This window comes from Chenopodium quinoa, unplaced genomic scaffold, assembly GCF_001683475.1.
Source record: "Chenopodium quinoa cultivar QQ74 unplaced genomic scaffold, ASM168347v1, whole genome shotgun sequence".
NCBI lineage: Eukaryota > Viridiplantae > Streptophyta > Magnoliopsida > Caryophyllales > Amaranthaceae > Chenopodium > Chenopodium quinoa.
In genome coordinates, this window is record NW_018744835.1 from 1,460,950 (window position 1) to 1,484,285 (window position 23,336).

Sequence of the window (23,336 nt, forward strand, 5' to 3'; positions counted from 1 at the left end):
GCAGGTATATTGGTTCTTGAGTATTTGGTGATTATATGTTTGTATCTATGTCTTTCAAAGTTGGCGACTCCTGAATTATAGTTAAGAAGCTATTGCTTTGAACTGATTCTGTTTTTTGTTGACAAGTTATTCAAATAAAAAAAATTTGGAGTTATGTTTGGAGTAGTTGGAGGGCTTATTAGTATAATACTGATTGGATGTGTGCTGTAACTGTCGTTTTTCATTTGCAAGAGTAGAATCACAAGATACAGACGTGAAGTCTACGTTGATGTTGCAGGTCGTTTCATAAATCTCCCTTTTAGTTGGTCACTAATTTATTATTTTTTTTTTTTAAAAGGTGTGTTAATATGTCTTATAAACATTTCTCATAGTCAAATTATTTTAAAGTATTACTATGTATGTTTAATATCTGCTAACCTTATCATCAGTTTGATTGGTATTGAGTGGTAGTTTCTTTATACTCGTACATTATTGGGCTGATCCACATAGATATACATAGGGTTCAACTTCTCAAGATCACATAGATATCAACCAAGTGATCACATAGATATGAAAAAGAATATGGCACTTACATGTTTGTATTTTTTTTTCTTTTTAGACGATGGTTATATTATACTTTTGATCCCACCACTGCTTTTGGGGTTATACTATTGCCTTGTAATGTGTATTTGGGCTTCAATCATTATGCATTAATATGGGGTATATAATTGTTGTGTTTTTGCAGTTTGAGCAGAAAGCAAATGAGGTGGTGGCAGCACTTCCCTGGGTTAGAAAAGTGAATGTCACGATGTCTGCCCAACCTGCTAAACCAGTTTTTGGGGGAGATCTTCAAAGGGCTTGCAGACAATTTCAAACATTGTGGTTGTTTCTAGCTGTAAAGTAAGAGCCTTGTGTTCCTGTCAACTAATGTCTGTCTTGGATTCTTAGACTAGAAAATGTTGTTTCACGGAAAGTTGGATCAAGTTATATATTGTTTAACAACTATCTTGGCTATCATTTTGGGTTAACAGCTATCTTGGCTATCATTTTGGGTTGATGTGAAACACATTTTGTTCAACAAATTTTGTCTTGGCTTGTCCAATTCTTTGTTCATTTTTTGCTCATATGTCAAATGAGCAAAAAACATTTATACTCATTTGTCAAATAAGCAAACACTTCTCCGCTCATTTGTCAAATGAGCAATAATTCTCTTCTTATTTGTCAAATAAGCAAACAATTCTCTTCTCATTTGTCAAATGAGCAAACACGTTTTTGCTCATTTATTAAATGGGCAAATAATTATTTGATTATTTGTCAAATGAGCAAATAATTTTTTGTTCATTTGTCAAATGAGCAAATAATTTTTTGCTCATTTATCAAATGAGCAAAAATGTGCAAATAATTTTTGCTCATTTATCAAATGAGCAAAAAAATTCAATGCTCTTTTGTCAAATGAGCAAACTATTTAATGCTCATTTGTCAAATGAGCAAATGATTCTTGCTCATTTTTTCAAATTAATGCTCATTTGTGAGTGTGTTTGAATGTTTTAAATACGTTAGCCTACTAGCTCAAGGGTAGAGCATTGTGCAAATGCATAAAAGATGTGGGTTCGAATCCCACGTAGGTTCATTTATGTAATGTGGAGACACAAGTTTGTAGTGTGAGCAAAGAAATGAGCAAACTACACTCAATTAGCATGTAGAGTAGTGTGAAAATGCAGAGTTTGAAAATTTTGAATAGTTAATGAAATTTATTTCTTTTGGCTATTGGGAAAACAATACAAAAGACACCCATTGCTGGAAAAGGAACACCTATTATTTGATCAAGAGGAAGTTCCCTAGGCTAATTCGTGCTAAAAATTTCGGACATTGCATAAATCATATTATAATTATAAGACATGTACTCCCTCCGCACACGGTTATCTGCAACAATTGCCCAAAATGGATGCTTCTATTATTTGCAACAATTTATTTTCTTTCCTTTTTGGTAAAATTTCAGCAACAAATTTACAATATTGCCCTTACTTAAAAATTTAAACATCCCTTACATATCCTTAATGACATACAGTAAACTCCTAATAATCTACCCCCCCTTAATGACTCCCTCCAGAATTAAAAACCCCTCATCTCCCCTATCCAACTCCCAACCACCCCATTCATTGAAGTTGCTTCAATCTTCATTAAAGCTCTGCCCAGATTAATGGTGTAATATGGATATCTCCAGATTTTTTCAATAAAACCTGTTCGTCTTCTTTTTTTTTTCTCATCTGGGTGACCCCTTCTCTCTCCTCTCTTGCAATACTTGTTCTTCACTTTCTCCGATTGAAACCCTAGTCCCCTACATCTTCAGATCTGCTCCAAATTATGAGCAACCACAAAGATCTACGTGAGTCCCCTAAACAACAAATTCCTGAAAGTGATGATGTCCCTTCCTTCACTCGGTACAAATTGCAAAGAGGATCTGGGTTGTTAAAGCCCGTCCGTCGCCGCTCAGCCTCTTTTTCTAGTTTCAGCCATGGAAAAAGAGGGGCGAAACTTGTAGAGTATATCTCGAGTGATGACTCAGCGGAGGAGGGTGCGACGATTTACAGAGAGAAAAGGGATGTGTTGGTCGTTCCTGACTCTCCACAAGGTTCTAGTACAAATCTCCCTAAAACGGGGTGAAGAAGGAACCTATGGTGGTTATTGAGGTTCCCTCTTCACCAGGGGAGGTGACGAGGGTGTTCGCTGACCCTCCAACTGTTAGGGCCACCCCTGGCTCCGGCAGTGGGAGGAAGAGGGCCAGATCTGTCTTCAGCGTCGATTTCTCTGACTGGGACCCTAACTACATGTCCTATTTTAAGGGACAAGTACCCTCATGACTTCCCCCCTCCAATTGATGCTGCAGCGTAACTTCTAACCCTAATTTTGATTTCTGTTGTTAGTTGGTATCTGTTTGGCATGATAAAATTGTCGATGTGGGTGTTCAGTGATTGTTTGATTCCCCTGTTAACTATGTTGTTGGATTATACTCATTGCATGTGTTTGGTTCTAAATTTGTTTAAGTTCTTGGTTTATGAAACAACGTTTGTTGTTCACAGTTCTGTGGATTTGTTGATGTTTTCTGGTGGAAGTTTTTATGTAGGTCAGTTTGTTGTTGTGGTTGGTTTTGATATGTGAGTGTGAGTCCTTTGAAGAGAAGCCTGTCGGATTATGTTAGTTGCCTGTGTTTGATTTTAATGTTGGATAATTATGTTGTTTGTGAAAGGGTGTTTGTTTGGCACAGATCTGTGGATTTGTTAATGTTTTTTGGTGAAAGTTATTATGTTGGTGAGTTTCTTGTTGTTGTTGGTTTTGATATGATGGTTTCTGGTGGTTGAATTGTGTTTTGGTAAGTATGTTGTTGATGGTCTATGTGAATGTTCTGTGTTGGATTTTGATTAAGTTTGTGGTTAGTCCATGGCCAAGGGAATGAAAATTGATGAATGATGAGTCTGTGGTTGTTTGTGTGGAGTCACATTTCAATGTTGCCTTATTTTGCTTGCAAGTCAGTGCCTCTGTGTTTGTGATTGAGTCCCTAAAAAAGGATGTTTCCTGTGCATGAATTCCAAATGATGAAGGGACACAATTTGAGCATGCTTTGTGGGTTAGTTTTGCTCCAACAAGTGCATTTTAAACCTTGTTGTTTGAGGTAACAACCTACACATAGCAACTGAAAAAAAAAAACATCCCTGATGGAATTCATACTTGAATATTCATTCAGCCCATTCATTGAGTTGCACACAAAAACCTTCATTTTCACATCCATTACACAGAATCTTTCACTATATGACTGCCTAAAGACAAGATATTTAATGTACCAAAATACACATAACCAAATCATAATAAGCATTTAAACAAAAACGGATGCTTACTTTACACAAAAAACTGTTGTGAGCTCATATTTGGTTAGGTGTGGAAGTCATGTTGTCTTTGAAAGCTAGTGTTGTGTCTAGTCTGCATCAACCTCTGTATCCAAGTACTCTTCATGTTGTTGATGAATAGGAATCAAAAGTGTGTTGAGGTGTTTGACTACTTCTTCAATGAGTTCCTTCTCAACTTCCAGAAATTCTGGCAGTAGGCCTAAATTGTCCAACTTTTTCTTCCCCATGTGAGGTGGATTGAAATTGTTTCCACCTTCCTTTTCTAGAATCATTATCATAACACTTTGCAAAAACTACTTGAAAAAAAGATATTATTTATAAAAAAAAAAAAAAAAAAAAAAAAAACATACATGAGACAGTTAAATGGGTCTTGAATTGGTAAATACATTAAAAAAATAAATTAAAAAAAAAGGGTAAATACTATCACTAAAATAACAACCACCGAAATCATATGGTGACATGTTTCAGGTGCTTAAAGAAAATTTCCCCGCACTAAACTTTTTTTCTATCCCAACCCTTACTCTGTACTGGAATCTTCTCTGTGCACTCTTTCCAAAAAAAAACCTTCTTTTCTACTTTCTTTACTTCATTTAACCGGGAATACTGTATGACTCATTGAATTCCTTATTGAAAATGAAAAAGTCTTCATTACTATGGACTATGGAGTAAAACCTTTTGTTTTCCTTAATTTTGTCGCCCATTGTCTAACCTTCTCAAACACCTTGCATTATACTCCTCTCTCTCTCTCTCTCTCTCTCTCTCACACACACACACACACACACACGCACTCTCTCTCTCTCTCTCCCTATTTTCTCATTAATTTCCAATGGGGCACCCGGCACCCTACAACGTCGTTTATTCCAGTCATTATCATTCCAAAAAGGCCGATAGTTTGTGCAAAGATTGTTGATGCCATGACTTTAGAGTTTTGCTATTGATTTTTTATTATTGAAGGCTAACATGCACGACCTTTAGTTTGAACTTTTTTTTTTTAAGTTTTTGTGATATTTTTTGTAGTAACTAGATGTAACTATAATTTTTTTATAAAGAATTATATTAATTTTAAATAAAGAGAGAGTGACTTTAGAAAAAATCTAATCCATTATGTTAATTAACGAAGGGTCGAATGATGGTTTGGGGGTGAGCTTCATGGTTCTTTGAATTTACTCTTGATGAAAAGGTACAAGACTACAAGTTTATCAATTAAAAAAGGTCAAATTTTAATATGTGAGTTTTTTTTTTTTTTTTTTTTTAATTATTATATTGGTTTTTATTATTTTTTTATACATTTAATTTTTATTACATCTACTTGATAAGTAGTACAGAGTATTTACTTTTCGTTTTTAATCTGTAATTTTATTTATTTTTTCTATTAAGTGGAGAATATGAAGGCAAGAAATTATGAAAATTATTTTTCTGTTAGCCTCCCCTATAGATTTAGTATAAAGATTGAACTTATTTTCATGAGATGAGATGTTATTTGGATCTGTGGTTTCTACTTTGTCCAGCTGAAGGTTAGGGAGGAGCCATATGTGATATTCTATTTTTATTTCTTATCAACAGAAGGCGTGGAGCAGCGAGGAATTGAAATTGTCCATACCCAAGCTTATTTTCATGTTTTTTTTATTTTTATTAATTTTTGGAGTCCATATTCAAAATTTTGGATATGTTTTATAAGTTTTGGTAAGGAGTTTGCAATACTTGTATAATTAAAACGTATTGTAAAACCGTGTGTCACGGGCTAATCTAGTAAGTTAATACATGAAGCTCCAAACAAAATTTAATAGCTAATACACTAAAACATTCACCACAAATGAGCTATTGTCATAGGCTCACAGCAAATATTAAGGAACCATAAAGATTTAATTATGGAACCATATCTACAGCTTATGCTTTTAGAAAAAATTAATGATTTCGTCCAAAACACCAACAAGGGCCCTTGTAAAACTCTAAGCTTTGACATAAAAGGCATATATAGCAGAGGTCTATACTCCCTCCATCCCTATTTGTTTGCTCCATTGGGGGAGAATTACTTTTTGAATTTTTGGTTGAAAGTAATTGATGAGCGAGAAAAGTGGAGGGGTTAGTGTAGTGGTTGTAAGAGTGAAAGTGTGTCCGTCCCTACAATCAAAAGTAGTATGGAGAAACCTCAAAGGATGGACTAAAAAGTAAATTGAGCAAATATTAAGGGACATAGGGAGTATAACACAATATACATTAATGAGAGTAGTGATCCATGAATACTTGTTGCATATTGGATCAAACCATTCATAGGCCTCATACACCTTTTCTATTAACTCTTCAATCTTTCTTGGAAATGACTGGTATTGCAAGGATTGTATGACCTTGAACAATCCAAGATCCAGTACATTAAGATCTGGAGACTGTGCAGGTTGAAAAACCAGTTGTATGTTGAACCCTTTTGCTGTACATGCTGCCTTGAACTCTTCATCCCTTGGAATTTGATGTGGTCTGGCATTGTCCCATTGGATGAATATATCCTTAGGCAAACTAGGGTGCCATTGCTTGTGTATTGCTGGGATGATGTTAGTTAACAACATTTTTTTGATTTCTTCTCTGGTTACACTCTGCACAGCCTTTGTTTCAAGAGTCCCTGCATCTCTGTTTTTGCTTTTCTTCTTGGCCAATTGCTGGTAGGTGAATGGAAAAATTCCATACTTACCATCATGTAGCATGTTCCCAGCTAAGTCATATAAGGGCTTCCCAATCATTGCCATGAACATTGCTTTAATTTTGTACCTTTTGGATTGCTGACACATGTATGGGTTTTCTTCCTTTGGCAAGAGGTAGAACTGCCTTGTCTCTGGGTTCATGTAGAACCATTTCTCATCTATGTGAATGACTTGTTGCATATCAATGAAAGTTGGATTTCCAACTTCTGGGATTGGGTGAATATGGGCTAATGCCCACTTGAGTCTTGCCACTTTGTGATTTGGTGTGAGTGCTGGATGGTTGGCTGCTGAATGTGTTCTTAGTCTGCCTTTTTTCTTCAACTTGTGAAGGAATCCATGTGATACCTTCAAAGCTGCTGCATAGCTTCTCTCTGTGGTCCTTTTGTACAGAGGCACTGACTGCAAGTACTCATCACTAATAAATTTGGGTTGTGGTCCTGTTTTCCCTAATTTGTTGCTTCTGACATCAATGACATTCCCTTTGGCTATGTTGTCTAGTACAAACTGCCACACCCTTGTTGTTGTGCTCCTGTGTACCCCATACTGTGTTGCCACTGTTGACAAAACCCCCTGGGTAGTTGTCCCTCATGCATTTTCAAAAGGAACTCATCAATGATCTGGCGCTTCTTTTGTACTGTTAGTTGCTTTCTACTTGTTGGATGTCCATGTCCTGCTTCTTCCTCTGCATTGTTGTCTCCCTAACTGTCTTCATCACTATTGTCTTGTTCATTGAAATGAGATTGTCCCTCCTGTAACAGTTGCTCTATGCCAAAAAAATCCTGATCAAAGGACTCTTCCATGTGTTCTGTGTGTCCCTTTTTGTTTCTTTCCACAGACTAGAAGGTAGGTGATGAAGTTTTGGCTGCTGATTGTTTTTGAAGTGCTGTTGAAGCGGAACCCCGATGCTGCCCTAATCCTAGGACTAATTGTAGTTTAGGCAGTTTTAATCTTAACCTATGAACTTGTAATTAATGGGGTCTTTTGTGAACTGTTGATGGAAGCTTTTGGGACAACATGGTGATCTTTTGTGAACTTGTAATTAATGGGGTCTATCTTTGAAAAATTTGAACAAGTTCACTGCCCTTTTATAGTGGGCAGTATTATAAGGTCAATGTCTTTTTTTTTTTTTTTTTTTTTAATGTGTTTATTTTAGTCAAATGTTGTATGTTGGAGGGAAATGGGAAATTTTGGGCTGAAATTTGATTTCATCCAAAATTTTTAAAATTGGCAGGATAACATTGAAATTGGCAGGATTTTAAAATTTTGCCAAAAAAAAGGAGGGAAGTAGAATTCCCTCCTAAAAACCAGCGGCTGTCATGAAGGAGAGGGCCCTAGGTGGTCCCTTAAACCAACTATTCCCCATTATCTAAACCCACCCAAATAAATTAAAGTAGTGGTCCCTTTTATTTCCCTCCATTTTCCTTCTTAATTAAACCCACTCAACTACAATTAAAACTCCCTAAAAGTTTTACCTAGGAGTCCGCGTAATTGTCCTTTGTTGCACATAACCGTGGACGGAGGGAGTATAAGAATTGAACAACGATATAGTTGAGCAGAAAAGGAGAGATGATCAAGTTTTTTTTGAAGGTTTTTTTTATATAGTTATTTATAAATACAACCTATGTAGGATTCGAACTTACATCATCTATGCATTTGCATAGTGCTCTACCACTTGAGCTAATAGGTTTTTGATATAGATCAATGCCCTCCCATAGAAGCAGAGGAAAACAATCACATGTAGAAACTAAAATGCCTCCATTATTACTACAACAGCCACCATAACTCACAAATTACCCAACACATGCTCACCCAACACATGCTCACCCAACACAACTACTACTAGGAAGTATTATCAAGTAAATTAGTAACAAGTGAATATGCACCCCCTTAAACACACTCTCAATAATTAGAACTGAAATCAGATTCTTAAATAACAATGTACACGGCCAGGAGCAAACACACACACTTACACATACACTCTTACACTCACTCACACACACAGACACCCACACCCACACACACACACACACACAATAATTTCATAATCTAAAATTAGAACTGAAATCAATTTCTGAAATCAGAACTGCAAGCAGAAAGATGAGGGGGCAGGGGGGGATAGGTTTGTGGAGGGAAGTGGAAGAAGGGAGTGTGGTTGGTGTGCAGGAAACAGACCAAGAAGAAGGGGGTGGGGCTTCTGCACAGGCAAGCAGACCAAGGAGCTCAATGCTCATTTGTGAAATATGCAAACAATTCTTTGATCTTTTGTCAAATGAGCAAATAATTGAATGCTCATTTGTCAAATGAGCAAATAACTCAATGCTCATTTGTGAAATTAGCAACTAAAGTATTTGCTCATTTGACAAATGAGCAACTAACTTATTATCGTTGCTCATCACATATTATCAAAACAAGCAGCTAAAGAAACTTATACATCACATATTATCAAACCAATTTCTATTTTTAGCACCCATTTTACATGGCAAACATCTAATTCTACCAACTACATTCTCCTTAAGCAGAGTAATCATTTGATCAGCATTAATAGTCCCTTGTTCAATTCCATGTGATAGCATTCCTCAAACGACAAATAATTACCAAGCATTTTCTAACAAGCATTTTATCAAACACCTTGTATGCATTATTAGGATATTCAAAACAAACTCCTTGATAATTACCAATTGTTCAGTTAGTTGATCAATCTCTACCCTGGCAATGAAATCACCCTTAGGCCCAACCAAGTCTTCAACACCATACTTCTTCCTCCTGCGGACCTGCAAGTCCAGCTCGTCTGCAACCTCCTCGATGGTGTCAAGGATCTTGTCTACAGGCACAATTGAAAATCCTATTGAAAATTTTAACGAAAATCCTAAATTGAGAACACTCAAAGTAAAAAAACCGAGCAAAAATTAGAAAGTCAAACTCGAATAACCAAAATTATGCAGTAGTGAAGAAGAAGAGAGAGAAATCCCAGCTTTAAAGAGAGAGAAAGAGGAGTATACAAATTGTACGTAATTTGGGTTTTGGGGGCTGATTTGTTTGGTTTAAGAATTACATTATTGCCATTATTAGTTGAACAATCTCAGTTGTTGGATTAATACAATCTAATGGCTGAGATTTGTTCTCACATATGTGATGAGTTCTCACATAGGAGGTGGTTCTCACTGGATCCCGACCCTATATATATATATATATATATATATATATATATATATATCGTGAGAACCCCTCCTTTATGTGAGAACTCTTTTTATGTGAGAACACATTTTATGTTCTAAATTTTTACTCGTATGTTCTAAATTTTTATTTGTATGTTCTAAATTTTAAATTTGATGTTCTAAACTTTTCCTCAGGTGATTAAATCTGATGCTCTAAATTATACTCACATGTTCTAAACCATAAATTTGTTAACTTATATGTTCTAAATTTCAAAACCTATGTTCTAAGATTTTTAGCTATATGTTCTAGATTTGAAAGCATATATTCCAAATTTTACTTGTATGTTCTAAATTTTTACTCACATTTTCTATATTTTATACTAAATATAAATTTTTATTCACATGTTCTAAATTTTAAATCAAATGTTCTAAATTTCATAAATCAAATTTTCTAAATTTTTACTCACATGTTTTAATTCTTAATTCAAATGTTCTAAATTAATTCTCAAACAGATGTTCTAAATTATTACTCATATGTTCTAAATTTTAATTTAAGTCACATGTTCTAAATTTTTACTCATATGTTCTAAATTCACATGTTCTAAATTTTAGATTACTTCTCATATAAGTATGAATTCTCACATATGGACCTATTCCCACCGGATCCTTCCTATATATATATATATATATATATATATATATATATATATATATATATATATATATATATATGTACATATGTATATATATACATATATATATATAAGGATTTGCTTGAATGAGAATTGAGAAAATGGGATCATGTGAGAAGTGTGTGAAGCAATTACAATGGCATTATTGGTACTTTTCACCAACTTTCATTGCACTTGTAAGAACAAAAATTGCTCTTCAAAATCCCACTGATAAACCAACGACAATCAAATTGCCTCCATACTCCTTCACCCCTTTTCTTCTATGACCATCTGGAAATCAAAGTCCTCGCCGAAAATATGAATCTCATAATCAATTCAAGAATAAACTGCAAATGCACGAAGCTTTTATTATTTTTGTGGATGCGCTGATAGTATACTACTCTATTCTCAATCCTATAACTACCATATCTGATTTTGCTCAAACTTCATCACAGGTTGCTGGTACAAAGCCGATTTGTTGCCGAAAAACTCCAACGAAGCACATCATATTTGTTGCTAATTAAGTTTTCTTGTAATTATAACAAAAGGATAAAAGAATGCAACCTATGGTAATTTGTTCTTCTTCCCCAATCGTGTAGAATTGGAGTAGTTATTTAGGATACCTGTTGTAACTATGTCAGCAACTAATCATTTGTTTTTAAATTATAATGTTTTTGCTATTTGTTTTTAATTGTTGATGTACCTTAAGTCTTAGTTTGATGTATTTTTATTAATTTCATGATGTATTTATAAAATGTGTTTTATATATATACCGTAATTTCCTTAATGTATCTACAATGTATGATTGATGTATTTCTAAGTCAAATTTGATGTACCTGTAGTGTTAGCCTGATGTATTTTCATTTGATGTACCTATAGTGGTAATCTGATGTATCTCTAATTTAAATCTGATGTACCTATAATGGTAGTCTAATGTACCTCAGATTCTCACGCTTCTCACCATAATCACCCATCTCTTCACAAACCAAACAACGGAAAATGGGAAAAAAAAAAATGAGAAAATCATTTTCCGTGAAAATCATTTTGATGTACCTATAATGGTAGTCTAATGTATATATATATATGTATATGTATATATACATATATATGTATATATATATATATATATATATATATTTATATAGATTATGTTAGTTTATTTTTTAAAACTTTAAATTTATTTATTAAACAATTACTTACGTGAGGGGCGGATTCAATTTCATACTAGATATTCTTTTCTTATTTACGTTAAGTAAGATATTTGTAGAGAACTCAATGAGGGGAGTTTAAGTGGAGATCTACCATGCATTGCCCCATTTAGATGGAGATGAGTGAAGGTTTTGTGGGCGATGAGCTAGGATGGAGTAAAAATTTGTACTAGCAATAGGTGGTGGCCTGGTGGGACAAGTGTGGATTTAATGGTGTGCTTGCCTCGTAGCTACAGATTTAATTTTGCGCTAGAAATTATTATCCTACCTATGTTAAGTAAGGTATTTATATAGATGTCAATGAGACGAGTTTTAGTGGAGACCTATATAGCATTTGCCCCATGTAGATGGGAATGGGTGAAGGTTTAATAGGTAGTGAACTAGGATGGAATAATAGTTGTACCCGCCATTAGTAGTGGGACGGGTGTTAATTTTATAGTGAACCTGCCTATAAGCCCCTTACACACTCACTTCTTGACTCTAATACTGGTTTTTTTTTTTTTTTCAAATGTCACTTTTCGTACTTTCTTCGCTCGATCTTTTTTTTTTTTAATCGCAATGTTTGAACATCTATATTTGTCACTTACACCCTTTAGTTGTCTTTTATGATTTATACGTTGAAAAATATATAATCATGTGGGATCTTATTAGAATCGTTTCGAAATATACTTTCATAATATCAACTTTTCAATTTTATTAAAACATAATAACATATATTGGTGTTATAAAATGTGCATTGACATGTATGAAATCCCTAGGGTTGCGTTTAAAAGGAACAAAGTATATTAAAAAAATATAACGACATAAAATTAAGTAATACAATATAACTATAAGCCAAGTAAATTTCACAATATTAGTGTATTATGTTTTGTTTTTGTAAGTATGTATTAATTGAAATTATAACTTGATTTGACATGTGAGGTGATATTGGAGCGGTTAAAGCAGATTGTGAGACTGGTAAGGTGGATATTAGATTGGGGTGGAAATTCAAGTGGGTGGTGAGGTGGGGATGAATTTTTTGTATTTGGTGGTGGGCAAAAATGGGGATGAATTTAGTACTTGTCATGGGTAATGGGGCAGAGATGGAATGGAAATTTAAAATGGGATGGGAATAAAGGGACCAACATTTGCATCCGACCTGTCCTATTATATTCTTAGTTATTTGCCTAATAATTTAACAAATGTAGTTATTTCTATTCCCACCTAGAAAGAGAGGTTTAGTTTTACATAGATGTATATATGAAACAAATTTCTTTTATGTCATAGTATACATTTAGTGATTGTTCTTTGAAAACATTAAGTGTTTTTTTAGAAGACCATGAATAATGGGAGGAGTGGAAATAATTGAGAAACATGATTTTACTTTTTTGGGTTGTTATTTATATTTTATTAGAACTAAAAAAATAAATATTTTCCCCCAAAATCAAGAATTCAAATACTATGTTCAGTGGATTACATATTCCATAGAATAAACAAATATCGGCTAGCTTAGTTGATAAAATAGGAGGTGTGATAAACTGATAATCACCTTATATCAGCTTCAATTTGTGGGATCTATACACAACTACAAAAATTCTGTACGATAAGGATTCAATTTACTGAGGAATTGGTAGAACAAATCGTCTCGTCTGTCCAAAAAAACAAACTTTATTTATTTCCAAGAAACAAAAGGAGCAAGACATGTCCAGATGTAGATTTACAACATGCTTTAAATCTGAGCACACTTTGCACTTTATAATCCACATTTCACTAACATTTACACCAAAAACCAAATCCAAATGAAACCACTCATCACCCGGAAATGACTCAAGTTCTCTTATTCCTTGTAAAAATGGAAGTTGCTCCAAGTTTGCAACAGAAATAAATGTTAAATTTACATGACAGAGTGCGACTCTGACATCTTGGTGGTGAAAATGTACATTGCACAATCATGAGACTCTACAGAAGCTCCAAATGACGATACTGCATCACTGGCAACTAAGTTGTGCTGCCACCAACAAATTCAGTATATTAGTCTAAGATATCATCTATCAAAACATTATACCAACAACAATGCACACTAATATCATTATATCAACACGCTTTGTTATATTTTACATGCTACTCGTGCTTTTTTCCTATTGAATGGATCATAGTGTAGGAAATTTTGACACAAGGAATGCTTGAATGTGAGCCGACAAGAACAAGGCACTAGATACCAAAAATCTCATCTTAGAATTGTCGCAGGATAAAACTTTCCAGATTGGCAAATAGAATAAAAAGAAAGAAGATGTTCAAGTACCTTCCACAAGTCTCTAATGGAGACGCTGATTGATGATTGAAGTCCTAGTACATTCCATTCAGCAGTAATCAAAGCAGCACTTGAACATCTATTCCAAAGAGCAACAACTAGCCTATTCCCAGACAGAGGACCTGCCCAAACCTGGAACGCCAATATACTGCATATTAAACAACAATCCAACAACCCCTACCCCGCTCCAAAGACAGCCAGAAAAGGCAACTGTGATATGTCACTAGCCAAAACAAAGGTCTATCAAAGACAGGAGCCTAAAGGGAAAAGTGATAGGGTTCATATGATAAAGGATTACCTGTTGACAACCATCTTTTCCAGAGGCATGAACCTTTCTTCCCTGGACACCAAGAGGATCTACGAAGAGAAAAGATTCATAATTCTTAGCATATATAATAAATGAAGGCATCAGAAATTTCAAGTAACAATAAGCCCCCGTTTGGTTTGATGTAAAATGTTTTCACGGAAAATGATTTTCTCATTTTTTTTTTTCCCATTTTCCGTTGTTTGGTTTGTGAAGAGATGGATAAAAATTTTCTCAATGGTAGAAAATTGCATCCTTATTGGTGGAAAACATTTTTTTTTTTTTTTTACAAAACTAGGGAAAACACATTTTCCTCCCTCCTCCTTATTTCCATTTTACCTTCCTCTCACCATCCTCACATTTCCACTCCTATTTTTAGTTTCTCTAAATTTTTCTTGTATGGAACCAAACAAAAGAAAACTAAGTGGTTATCCTTAAATCTACTTTCCATGAAAACTAATTTTTCATTGAAAATATTTTACATCAAACCAAACGAGGCCTAAGCTGAAGTAACTAGCAATATGTCTCCATCTCCCTACAATATATTCCCTCTTACGCAATTGGAAGATCTAGATTGTATATTTATGGAATACCTTGGTTTACACCAATCACCTCTGTGTTGCTAAGTATTTTTAGTGTCTCAGCAGTCATGTTTCTTATATCACAGCCAATCAATAGAGGAGCCTGAGAATGCAAGTTAATGAATTCAATATGCATATACATATAAGAAGCAACTTAACATTAATAGTACCTCCAGATGTGGCAAAAGATATTTTGGAAAGCAGATAAATTGATAATTTGACCAAACATTAAATCAGAGAGGTGAACATCTGCCGTGTTGAGTAGATCAATTTACAAGAAATTGAAAGTGCAGATCATACACATTAGAACACTGTCAAATCACTCAATTGTCAGAAAAAAACTAACATAGAGAATTAATCAATCATAGAGCTAGAGGTGTAAGAAGTCTGAACTTTTCAAGGATGACCAATCAATTCCCACAAAATTTTCAGGATTCAGGAGAATAATTATGTTACTTGGACACTTAATTACAGTGTCAAACTTGGTAAGAGTTTCAACCAGGGCACTTTCAATGACCCGCCCTAGTTGTGCCTATAACGAGTCCAGTGGAGGTCACTGGTGCAACATGGAAAATCAAAACAGTGAATAACAATGGAGTGCCCAAAAAAAGGAATGATTTAAAAATAACCTCCGCTTGACTGTTGTGTATTAGTAGACAGTCATTTCATTTCAGGCCAAGATCATTACCGGTATTTAATAGGTGTACCAGTAAACCAACTATACAAGAGATTATTTCCAGTAAACCAACTATACAAGTGACTGGGAATGATTTAAAAATTAAAAATATGGTGCGCCTAATAGCTGAAAGATTCATGATCAGGTATGAAAATGACCCATTAAACTGCTTATGCTTCTTGCTTGTAGCGTAGTCGTAGACAGTCATTCATTTCAGGTAAAGGGTCTTTAAGAAAATGTCTTTCTCATCACAGAGGCAAGGCTGCATGATGGGAGTCTCTTAAGAGGTATTGGAGTAATGTTCACTATCCAGTTTGTGTAAACAAAATGAAGATAAGCAAGAATGGTTAACAAGCTACACATCACCTTCATCAAAGCCCAGATGCTGAAATGTGCACGATATTCATTGTAAGTCATCCCACCATTGCCCACCTCCAACATATCTGGATCTGGTCCGAATGAAAATACAAAAGTAAGTGGCTATTCTTCCTGAATAAGATTTCCAGTCTACAATCATCACCCTTACCATTCCATCCACCAGGGCCAGCATAGGATGCCCACTTGTCATTCAGATCGGCAATAGTAGTCATGCTTCACAATTAAGAAGAAAAGGCTGGTCAGCTTAAGTGACACTTCTAAAGACCGGAGCAAGGAACTCGAGTTCTTCCCAAAGCATACTTATTTAGAGATATTGTATGTGCAACTTTCTTTATGAAATTCAAAATTTTATACAAATATGGTTCTGAGGATTGAAATAACTGATTTGTCGCTTCTTTTGTCTCAGGCCAATCATGCCAAGTTTAAATTATTGAGATGATAGATAATGGTCAGTGCTATTATCTGGTATATAAGAACGAAAAGTGCACAATCCGACATGACCACAATCAAGGTTTATTATGAAGAGAATGTGGTACAGAGTGCTAACCTTGCCCATGAATCATTTATGTCATCAGTTGTTCTCCAGCTATTCCCAACCTCCCCAGCCCACAAAGCAGGGTCATCAACACCCCTGTGTAAAATCAAAATGAGACCGTGGGAAATTCCAAAGATGTAAATTCTTCCATTTACCTTATATTCAACACAAGTCTGTGAGAAGGAACTTAAATTACCATTCACAAAGTGAATAGAAAATTGGACGCTCGGTTGCATTAAGTGCATCACGCATAGGAGGATATCTGCAATCCACAAAATTACATGTTTTGTTTAAGGTGCTTAATAGAGATTTAGAGGGGAAAAAAAAACTCATAATTTGATTTGATTATTATTGACCTCTTTTTTGGCGGGATACCCAAATTGAAGCAGTTGTCATATTTCAAATAATCAACACCCTGTATGTAGCATACAAACAAGGAGATACACACATTAAGACTAATTGAACATAAATATTCTCACAAACACACACATAAAATCAAATATAAAATAAATAGTTACAAATACTATATTCTACAATTAAAGAGCATTTATATTTAGATTTACTAAGCTGATACGAAGTATTACAATAAGGAAAAATAACTAAATTTGATGTGGTATTATAGTACAGTCAGAGCAGGTAGAAGGATGTAGCAGAGATTAGTTCACTTTCAGAATTCCACCCATTTTTTTAATAGCCAATGCTACAACAAGTGACCAAGAGTAGTGCAAAAATGCCAAAAAACATGGTTGGAGCTTACAAATTTCTTGTTATTCAACAATGTTAAGGTTCACAAGCTACTTTAAGCTGTTAGACATCAATTCTAGTTAACACGGAGCAGTATTCTGTTGGTTAAGGACTTCCACATAACGGGAATTTGGTAGTTATTGTTTTCTTATGTTAGGGAATTCAATAGGGGTGTTGATGAGAGTAGTCTTTATTCAAAAAGTGATTTTAGTAAATAACAAATATGATACTTGAAAACCTTTTCCTCAATTTTTAAATTGTCAGGTCTCCTTTGTTTATAGCCTATATTGCTCCTCGGGGATTGGATCAATACAAACGGAACAATTTAACAATATCACCTACTCTTGACATCTGTGAAACTGCACTAGCCAATAGGAAATGGTTGTCAAAGTGTATATTGAGTTAGGCACGACTAGGTAGTAGATACTGACCCAAGAAGCAAAAATCTGGGCATCATCCTTTTCGTGGAAGATTGATCCTGGCCGAACTTGACATGTAAAAGCCCTATGAAAATATGAAGAAAAAACTTGGATGAACCCATGATGATAAAGCATTGGACTAAGTGACTCTTTAACATATGATCACATTTATATAAATCATAGCATCATACCCAGCATCAGAATAGATACCAAGCTTGAGGCCTTTAGCATGAACATAATCTGCAAGAGCTTTAATTCCAGATGGGAAAGTCTTCGGGTCAGGTACTAACTGGTCCTGCATATAGCAATGAGAAACAAGTAAGAGAACAATGGAATATGAAAGACATTTCATAGATCTACAGTTATACAAGGAGTTCAAAGCCAAGAAGATAGAGAGCAGTGAATTGTGGAGAATGTGGACCTTTGAATTTCGTGTTAATCTGGACCAGCAATCATCTGCCACCAAAGAGTTAAATTAGTAATTGAACAGAAACGAATTGAAGACAAAGTTAATGCGGCTATATGAAATCAGAGTGAAATAAATCAAACCATAGCTGCATAGTCATTACATATATTCTATAGTTACAGAAAGGAGTGTATGCTCACCTATATTTACATAAACATAACCTAAATCAGCCAGTCCTGTTGAAACTAGTGCATCAGCTGCCAAAAGGAAAAAGGCAAATTTCATGTTAGTATAAGTAACTAAGCCTCAAAAAATAAATAATAATATATACATGATACAAGGGGAGGCTGACCATCATCAATCAGGAAATCAAGAAATAGTATAAAGTACTTTAAAAGAAAGTTCACAAGACATAATGAACTAGCTACTAATCGTACCATATTCTAAGTATATATATAAATCAGAAAATAAGTCCTCTAAGAAAGAGAAGTAGTTCAGAGTTTAAACTCAAAATACCACCCCAGCACCAACCCCTAAAGGCTTAAACAACTAGCTTCTCAAGCCTTGGGAGTTCGAGCTAGTAACTCAGTAAGGATCGAAAAAGTAGAGATTACAGGCCAGAATACAATCCTTTTCTATACTGAATAAAGTTGTACCTCTACTTAGTACTGGGGAGCAACTCTTCGCATCAAAAGTTTCAGATATACAGGCTGAGGCACCCAGAACATTTAAATACTTTCAAAATCAATATGACTCCATTTGATCAAACTATCAAAGAGTAACAAGTTCCAATTTTTTTTCTTCTGTTTTGTTATCATAGGGAGCAACCAAGGGCATTGACATCACCGGGATTCTATCCCGTCTTGAGTACCACCCACAACACTGCAATTACCTAAGCTAGTTGCAAGATTATAAATTCTACTTATCTAATCAACAAGGGGTTCCAAAATTATATTGAAAATTTTATGATCAATTAGAAGATTATTGGTCAACTGCCAAAAAAATCAGCATATAATTAGAGCCTAAGAATTCCAATATACCCATAAATCAAAGGGAAAAAAGTACAATAAACAGCATTTAACAAAAAAAAAAAAAAAATGTACAAGTTCAAACAATTTATACCTGTTTCCTTGATGACTGTCTCATTTATATTACAAGCAAAATAATTCCAACTATTCCACCTGTCCATAATCACATAAAATTATATCATTATTCTTAAATAAATCAACTTGGGATATAAATTATCAATATCAAGCTTGCATTTTCATTATCCAAACCCCAAAATTATCACTTTGACCAAATAATTCATACCCAGATAACTCTCAGAACTCCTGATCACATAAACCATAATGAACCACGCCAATTTAACAAACAAAAAAAAGTCTTCTTCTAATAGATTAATTTTAAAAATTAAAATACGGATTACTTGCGCAAATTAGATCCAACACTCGAGAACATGACGTGTATCATGCTCTAGAAAGAACATATAACCAACCATACAACGGGTAGTTGGGTACTTAGTATATCAAATTAGTAAAAATAATAAAATAAAATTAAGAAATGGGATTAAGAAAATACCCCATTTGAGGAGTTCGAGCCAAGCCATTAAAGAGCTGAAATTGGCCATACTTAGAAGTATCATATAAACTATAAAATCTTGAATTAAAATACACTTTATTGGTATAGAAATTTTCGAGAAGAGGGTGAGGTTTAATAGCTTTTGTGAAAGAAATTGCTGAAAATATTAGAAATAGAAACAAGATATGTAATTTAGAAGGAGGTCTACTGATGATGTTTTTGTGTTCCATTTTTGTTTTCTCTCTCTTCCCACGTCTTCTGCTTGTGAATTTGGATAAACGTGAAGGATTTGGAGTACTAATAATAATGTACTTAGTATAATCTAGAAATGGATAATTATTGTTTAGCTTAGCTATGCCCCACATCTGTCCAAGCTTAAGCCTTAACGACCTATGATAAAAACCAGTATTTGATTTTAGTTAGTATTGGACTATTGGGTCGGGTCGATTCACTGGTCTGGCTCGATTTTGATTGGGTCATTTCGAGTTATGGTCAAATTGCATATAAGGGTGACTTTTTATATTTTTGGTTTGATATAGTATGAACTATGAAGTATGTCTTATCTAAGTAAACAAACACCAATATAGTACAAAGTATAGTATGATAATTCAGGCAAACAACATAATGACCTGATATAGTAATAAATGGATGAGTTTGGATTTGATAACCCAAAGATGAATTCACGACATCGTAACAAGATCTCGGGATGCCAAATTGTTGATTGAAACAACGTTTCCACTTCCAATTCAACATAATTTCATAATAGCCTAATGGAACTAAACTCATTTCAAGACTTTATACACCTCATGGTAAGCTTGTTATGGTTCCAAATTGAATTAGATGACCCCATGAGACATTGCACATATTCACTTCACTTTTAGGAAAATTTCACGAAATTGGTCAGAAAGTATGGGTCATAACTTTTAATTTTGGACAATTTTTGACGTTTCAAACCCCAAAAGAAAAAGAGGTTGTGGTGCTTCCCATAGGCTCCACAACACCTCGAGAGGGTCATTTAGGTGATTAGGGTGAGTTTATCCCCAAACTGAGATTTATACTTCAAAATCTGCCACATCAGATTTCCACTAATTTTTAATCACTTTTTTTTTTTTTTAATCATTCAGACTCAAACAAGATTTTTTCCACTTTCACACATTAATCCAAGACTCACTCTAGATTCACTTACCCTTTTAAATATATTAATATTCATTTACTTATATATTTATTCTTTTATAAATTATTTTGAAGGTAGTGAGTTGGCAGCTCACTATTGGGTAACAAATTTTTTTTTGTCCTTTTGCTTAGTCTTAAGATGAGTTTGGAATCCTAAACTCATCTCAGGATTATATGTAGTCTTTTTACAGATTATTGCTAGAGTCTTGCTCAAGACTCCACTCAAGACTAGAGATAAACTTACCTTAGAACTACTTTGCCTTTGAACTATTAATTTAGTCATTTACGTACATGTATCCCTCCATCAACTCAAGGTTATGGGCCTTTTATGACCGATTAATGGTCATATATGGTTCCAAACAACATCATATAACCACTTTATGTGTACCTCATCATTTCATGAGTTTTCGACATCGATCCTGGAATTTCCGAAAACACCTTGTTTTGTGTAACATATAGATTCAAATTTGGCCTCTAGTAAACATTTTTTTTTAACATAAATAGATTTTGCATTGAGATGGTTTCCAAAGTTCCAAAGGGCCTTAGAAGGCCTATTTAGTGCCCAAAACCATATCATTCATGCCTTGGGCCACCCTTTGTTAACATATCATGAAATGTTTTTCCTTGGGATTTGTTAAACATCGCCCGCAAATTACCATATAAAGCCCACAAATATGACTTGGTATGACAATTATGCCCATTTTCTAAAATTGAACAAATCTCGATTTAAAAAATGTGGAGCCGTACTGGCTCGTCGGGGGAGACCGGAGGGCAGGTCGGAGATGCGGGGGACGCCGGAGGTACGTCGTCGTCGACGGAAAACGAGGTAAGTCACCGTTAAAATTCACGGTTTACGTAACGGCGTCTGAAAGAGGTGGCCGTGCAGTGGCGCCGGCGCCTAGGATGGACGCCAGTACCATAGCATGGGCGTCCAAGCCAGACGGCAGACGCCAGAACCACCGGACCGGCGTCCAGCCCAGACGCCCAGACCACCAGACAGGGCCAGGTGCCAGTCCATTGGCTGAGGCGGCCCTGCCAGGCGCAAGTCTAGTGGCTGTGGCAGCCCTGGCAGACGCCACTCTTTTTTTTTTTTTTTCTTTTTTGATTTTGTTGTTTTTTTTTTTTAAATTTGAAAAATCGAAAATGATTTTTTAAAAAAATTCGAAATAGTTTTTTTTAAAATTAAGTTTGAAAAATCGAAATGGGTTTTTTTAAAATTCAGTTTGAAAATTCGAAATAGTTTTTTTTAAAATTAAGTTTGAAAATTCGAAATGGTATTTTTTAAAATTAAGTTTGAAAATTCGAAATGGGTTTTTTTAAAAATTAAGTTTGATTGTTGAGAATGGTTTTTTTATAAAATTAAGTTTGACAATTCGAAATTGTATTAAAAAAAATTGGAAATGTTTTTTTTTTATTTTTTTTTTAATTTATTTCAAATTGAAAATTCAAAACGGTTTTTTTTAAATTATGTTTATTAATTTAATGTTTTTATTTATGTAGTGAGTAGATTTGTGTTAATGTATACCAAAATATTTAATTGTTTATGTGACTTTTATAAATGATTGTGTTTAAAATTTTTATGTGTATGTGTATGAATAATATTATACATAATTATGTTTTTAATTTTGTGTTAATTCTGTGTAAATATAGAAATTAAATGTATTATCCGTTAAATGTATTTATTATAATATATAATTGATGCAGGATTATGGTGGAGACGAAAATGATTACAGTGGAATATTTGAACATGATGGTCCATTCGAAGAAGCTCAACAAGCGATTGATTGGGCAAAACAGGTTGCAATTACAGCTGGATTTTGCTTGGTAGTAGTAACTCATAAATCTCAACGGGATGGTAGAATGGATCGCATTTTGAGATGTGACCGTTATCACAAAAGAGAAGAAAGAGATTTTCGTACAGCCACTCGGTTTGATACAAAGCGGAAAGTTTGTGGGTGTGAGTTTAGAGTAAAGGTTCGACAACTACGGAGTCGTGACGGTTGGGAAGTGATTGGTTACTCTAAATGGGGGTATCACAACCATGAGATGATAGTATATGAAGAGGGTCATCGACAGCTGAGCGACTTAAGTCCTGCTGCGAAACTAGTTGTGAAAGAAATGAGTGATGCTCAAGTCAAGCCTGCTAAAATATTAGCATCTGTGGTAGAGAAATTTCCAGAAGACCATCCAAACCGAAGACACGTCTACAACGTCAGACAGCAACTCAGGTTTGAACGGTCAGAGGGAAGGAACCCTATACAACAGCTGCTACACCAGGCACAATCACGTGGTTACCTGTTCTGGTTTGATTCTGATGAAGATACAGCGGAGGTGACTCATCTTTTCCTTGTGCATCCTGATTGTGCTGATATGATCAAGTCTTGGCCATTTGTGATTTTGATCGACTCAACGTACAAGACAAACAAGTACAAGTTCCCACTGGTTGAGATCATGGGGATGACTCCAACGAACCAGAACTTTATGATTGGTCATGCAATCATCAAGGATGAGACGGCTCCAAGTTATTATTGGGTCTTGGAGAAGCTAAGAAACTACATCGGGCCTAATGTTCATCCAGCAGCCATCGTCAGTGACTGTGAGGGAGGTCTCTTTGCCCCCATTAGGGAGTTGTTTCCAGAGTCGA

At 34.7% G+C, this 23,336-nt stretch overlaps 2 protein-coding genes across 2 annotated transcripts; both read right to left on the reverse strand.

Annotated features, from left to right (window-relative positions):
- Positions 1–3,949: 3,949 nt before the first annotated feature.
- LOC110704376 lies at positions 3,950–12,018 on the reverse strand. Its single transcript, XM_021882157.1, has 4 exons — positions 12,012–12,018; positions 9,250–9,416; positions 6,098–7,144; positions 3,950–4,174 (listed from the first exon to the last, which is right to left on the reverse strand). The coding sequence occupies exons 1-4, from the start codon at positions 12,016–12,018 to the stop codon at positions 3,950–3,952; spliced, it is 1,446 nt and encodes a 481-aa protein (XP_021737849.1).
- A 1,214-nt stretch (positions 12,019–13,232) lies between these two features.
- Positions 13,233–19,814, reverse strand: LOC110704478 (alpha-galactosidase 3). The gene is made up of 15 exons (XM_021882261.1): positions 19,520–19,814; positions 19,064–19,122; positions 18,142–18,198; positions 17,957–17,991; positions 17,727–17,830; positions 17,548–17,620; positions 16,729–16,787; positions 16,569–16,634; positions 16,385–16,468; positions 15,986–16,050; positions 15,826–15,908; positions 14,796–14,886; positions 14,197–14,255; positions 13,890–14,030; positions 13,233–13,595 (listed from the first exon to the last, which is right to left on the reverse strand). Exons 1-15 carry the CDS (start codon positions 19,747–19,749, stop codon positions 13,482–13,484), a joined length of 1,320 nt encoding a protein of 439 aa, XP_021737953.1. The 5' UTR covers positions 19,750–19,814; the 3' UTR covers positions 13,233–13,481.
- Positions 19,815–23,336: the final 3,522 nt, after the last annotated feature.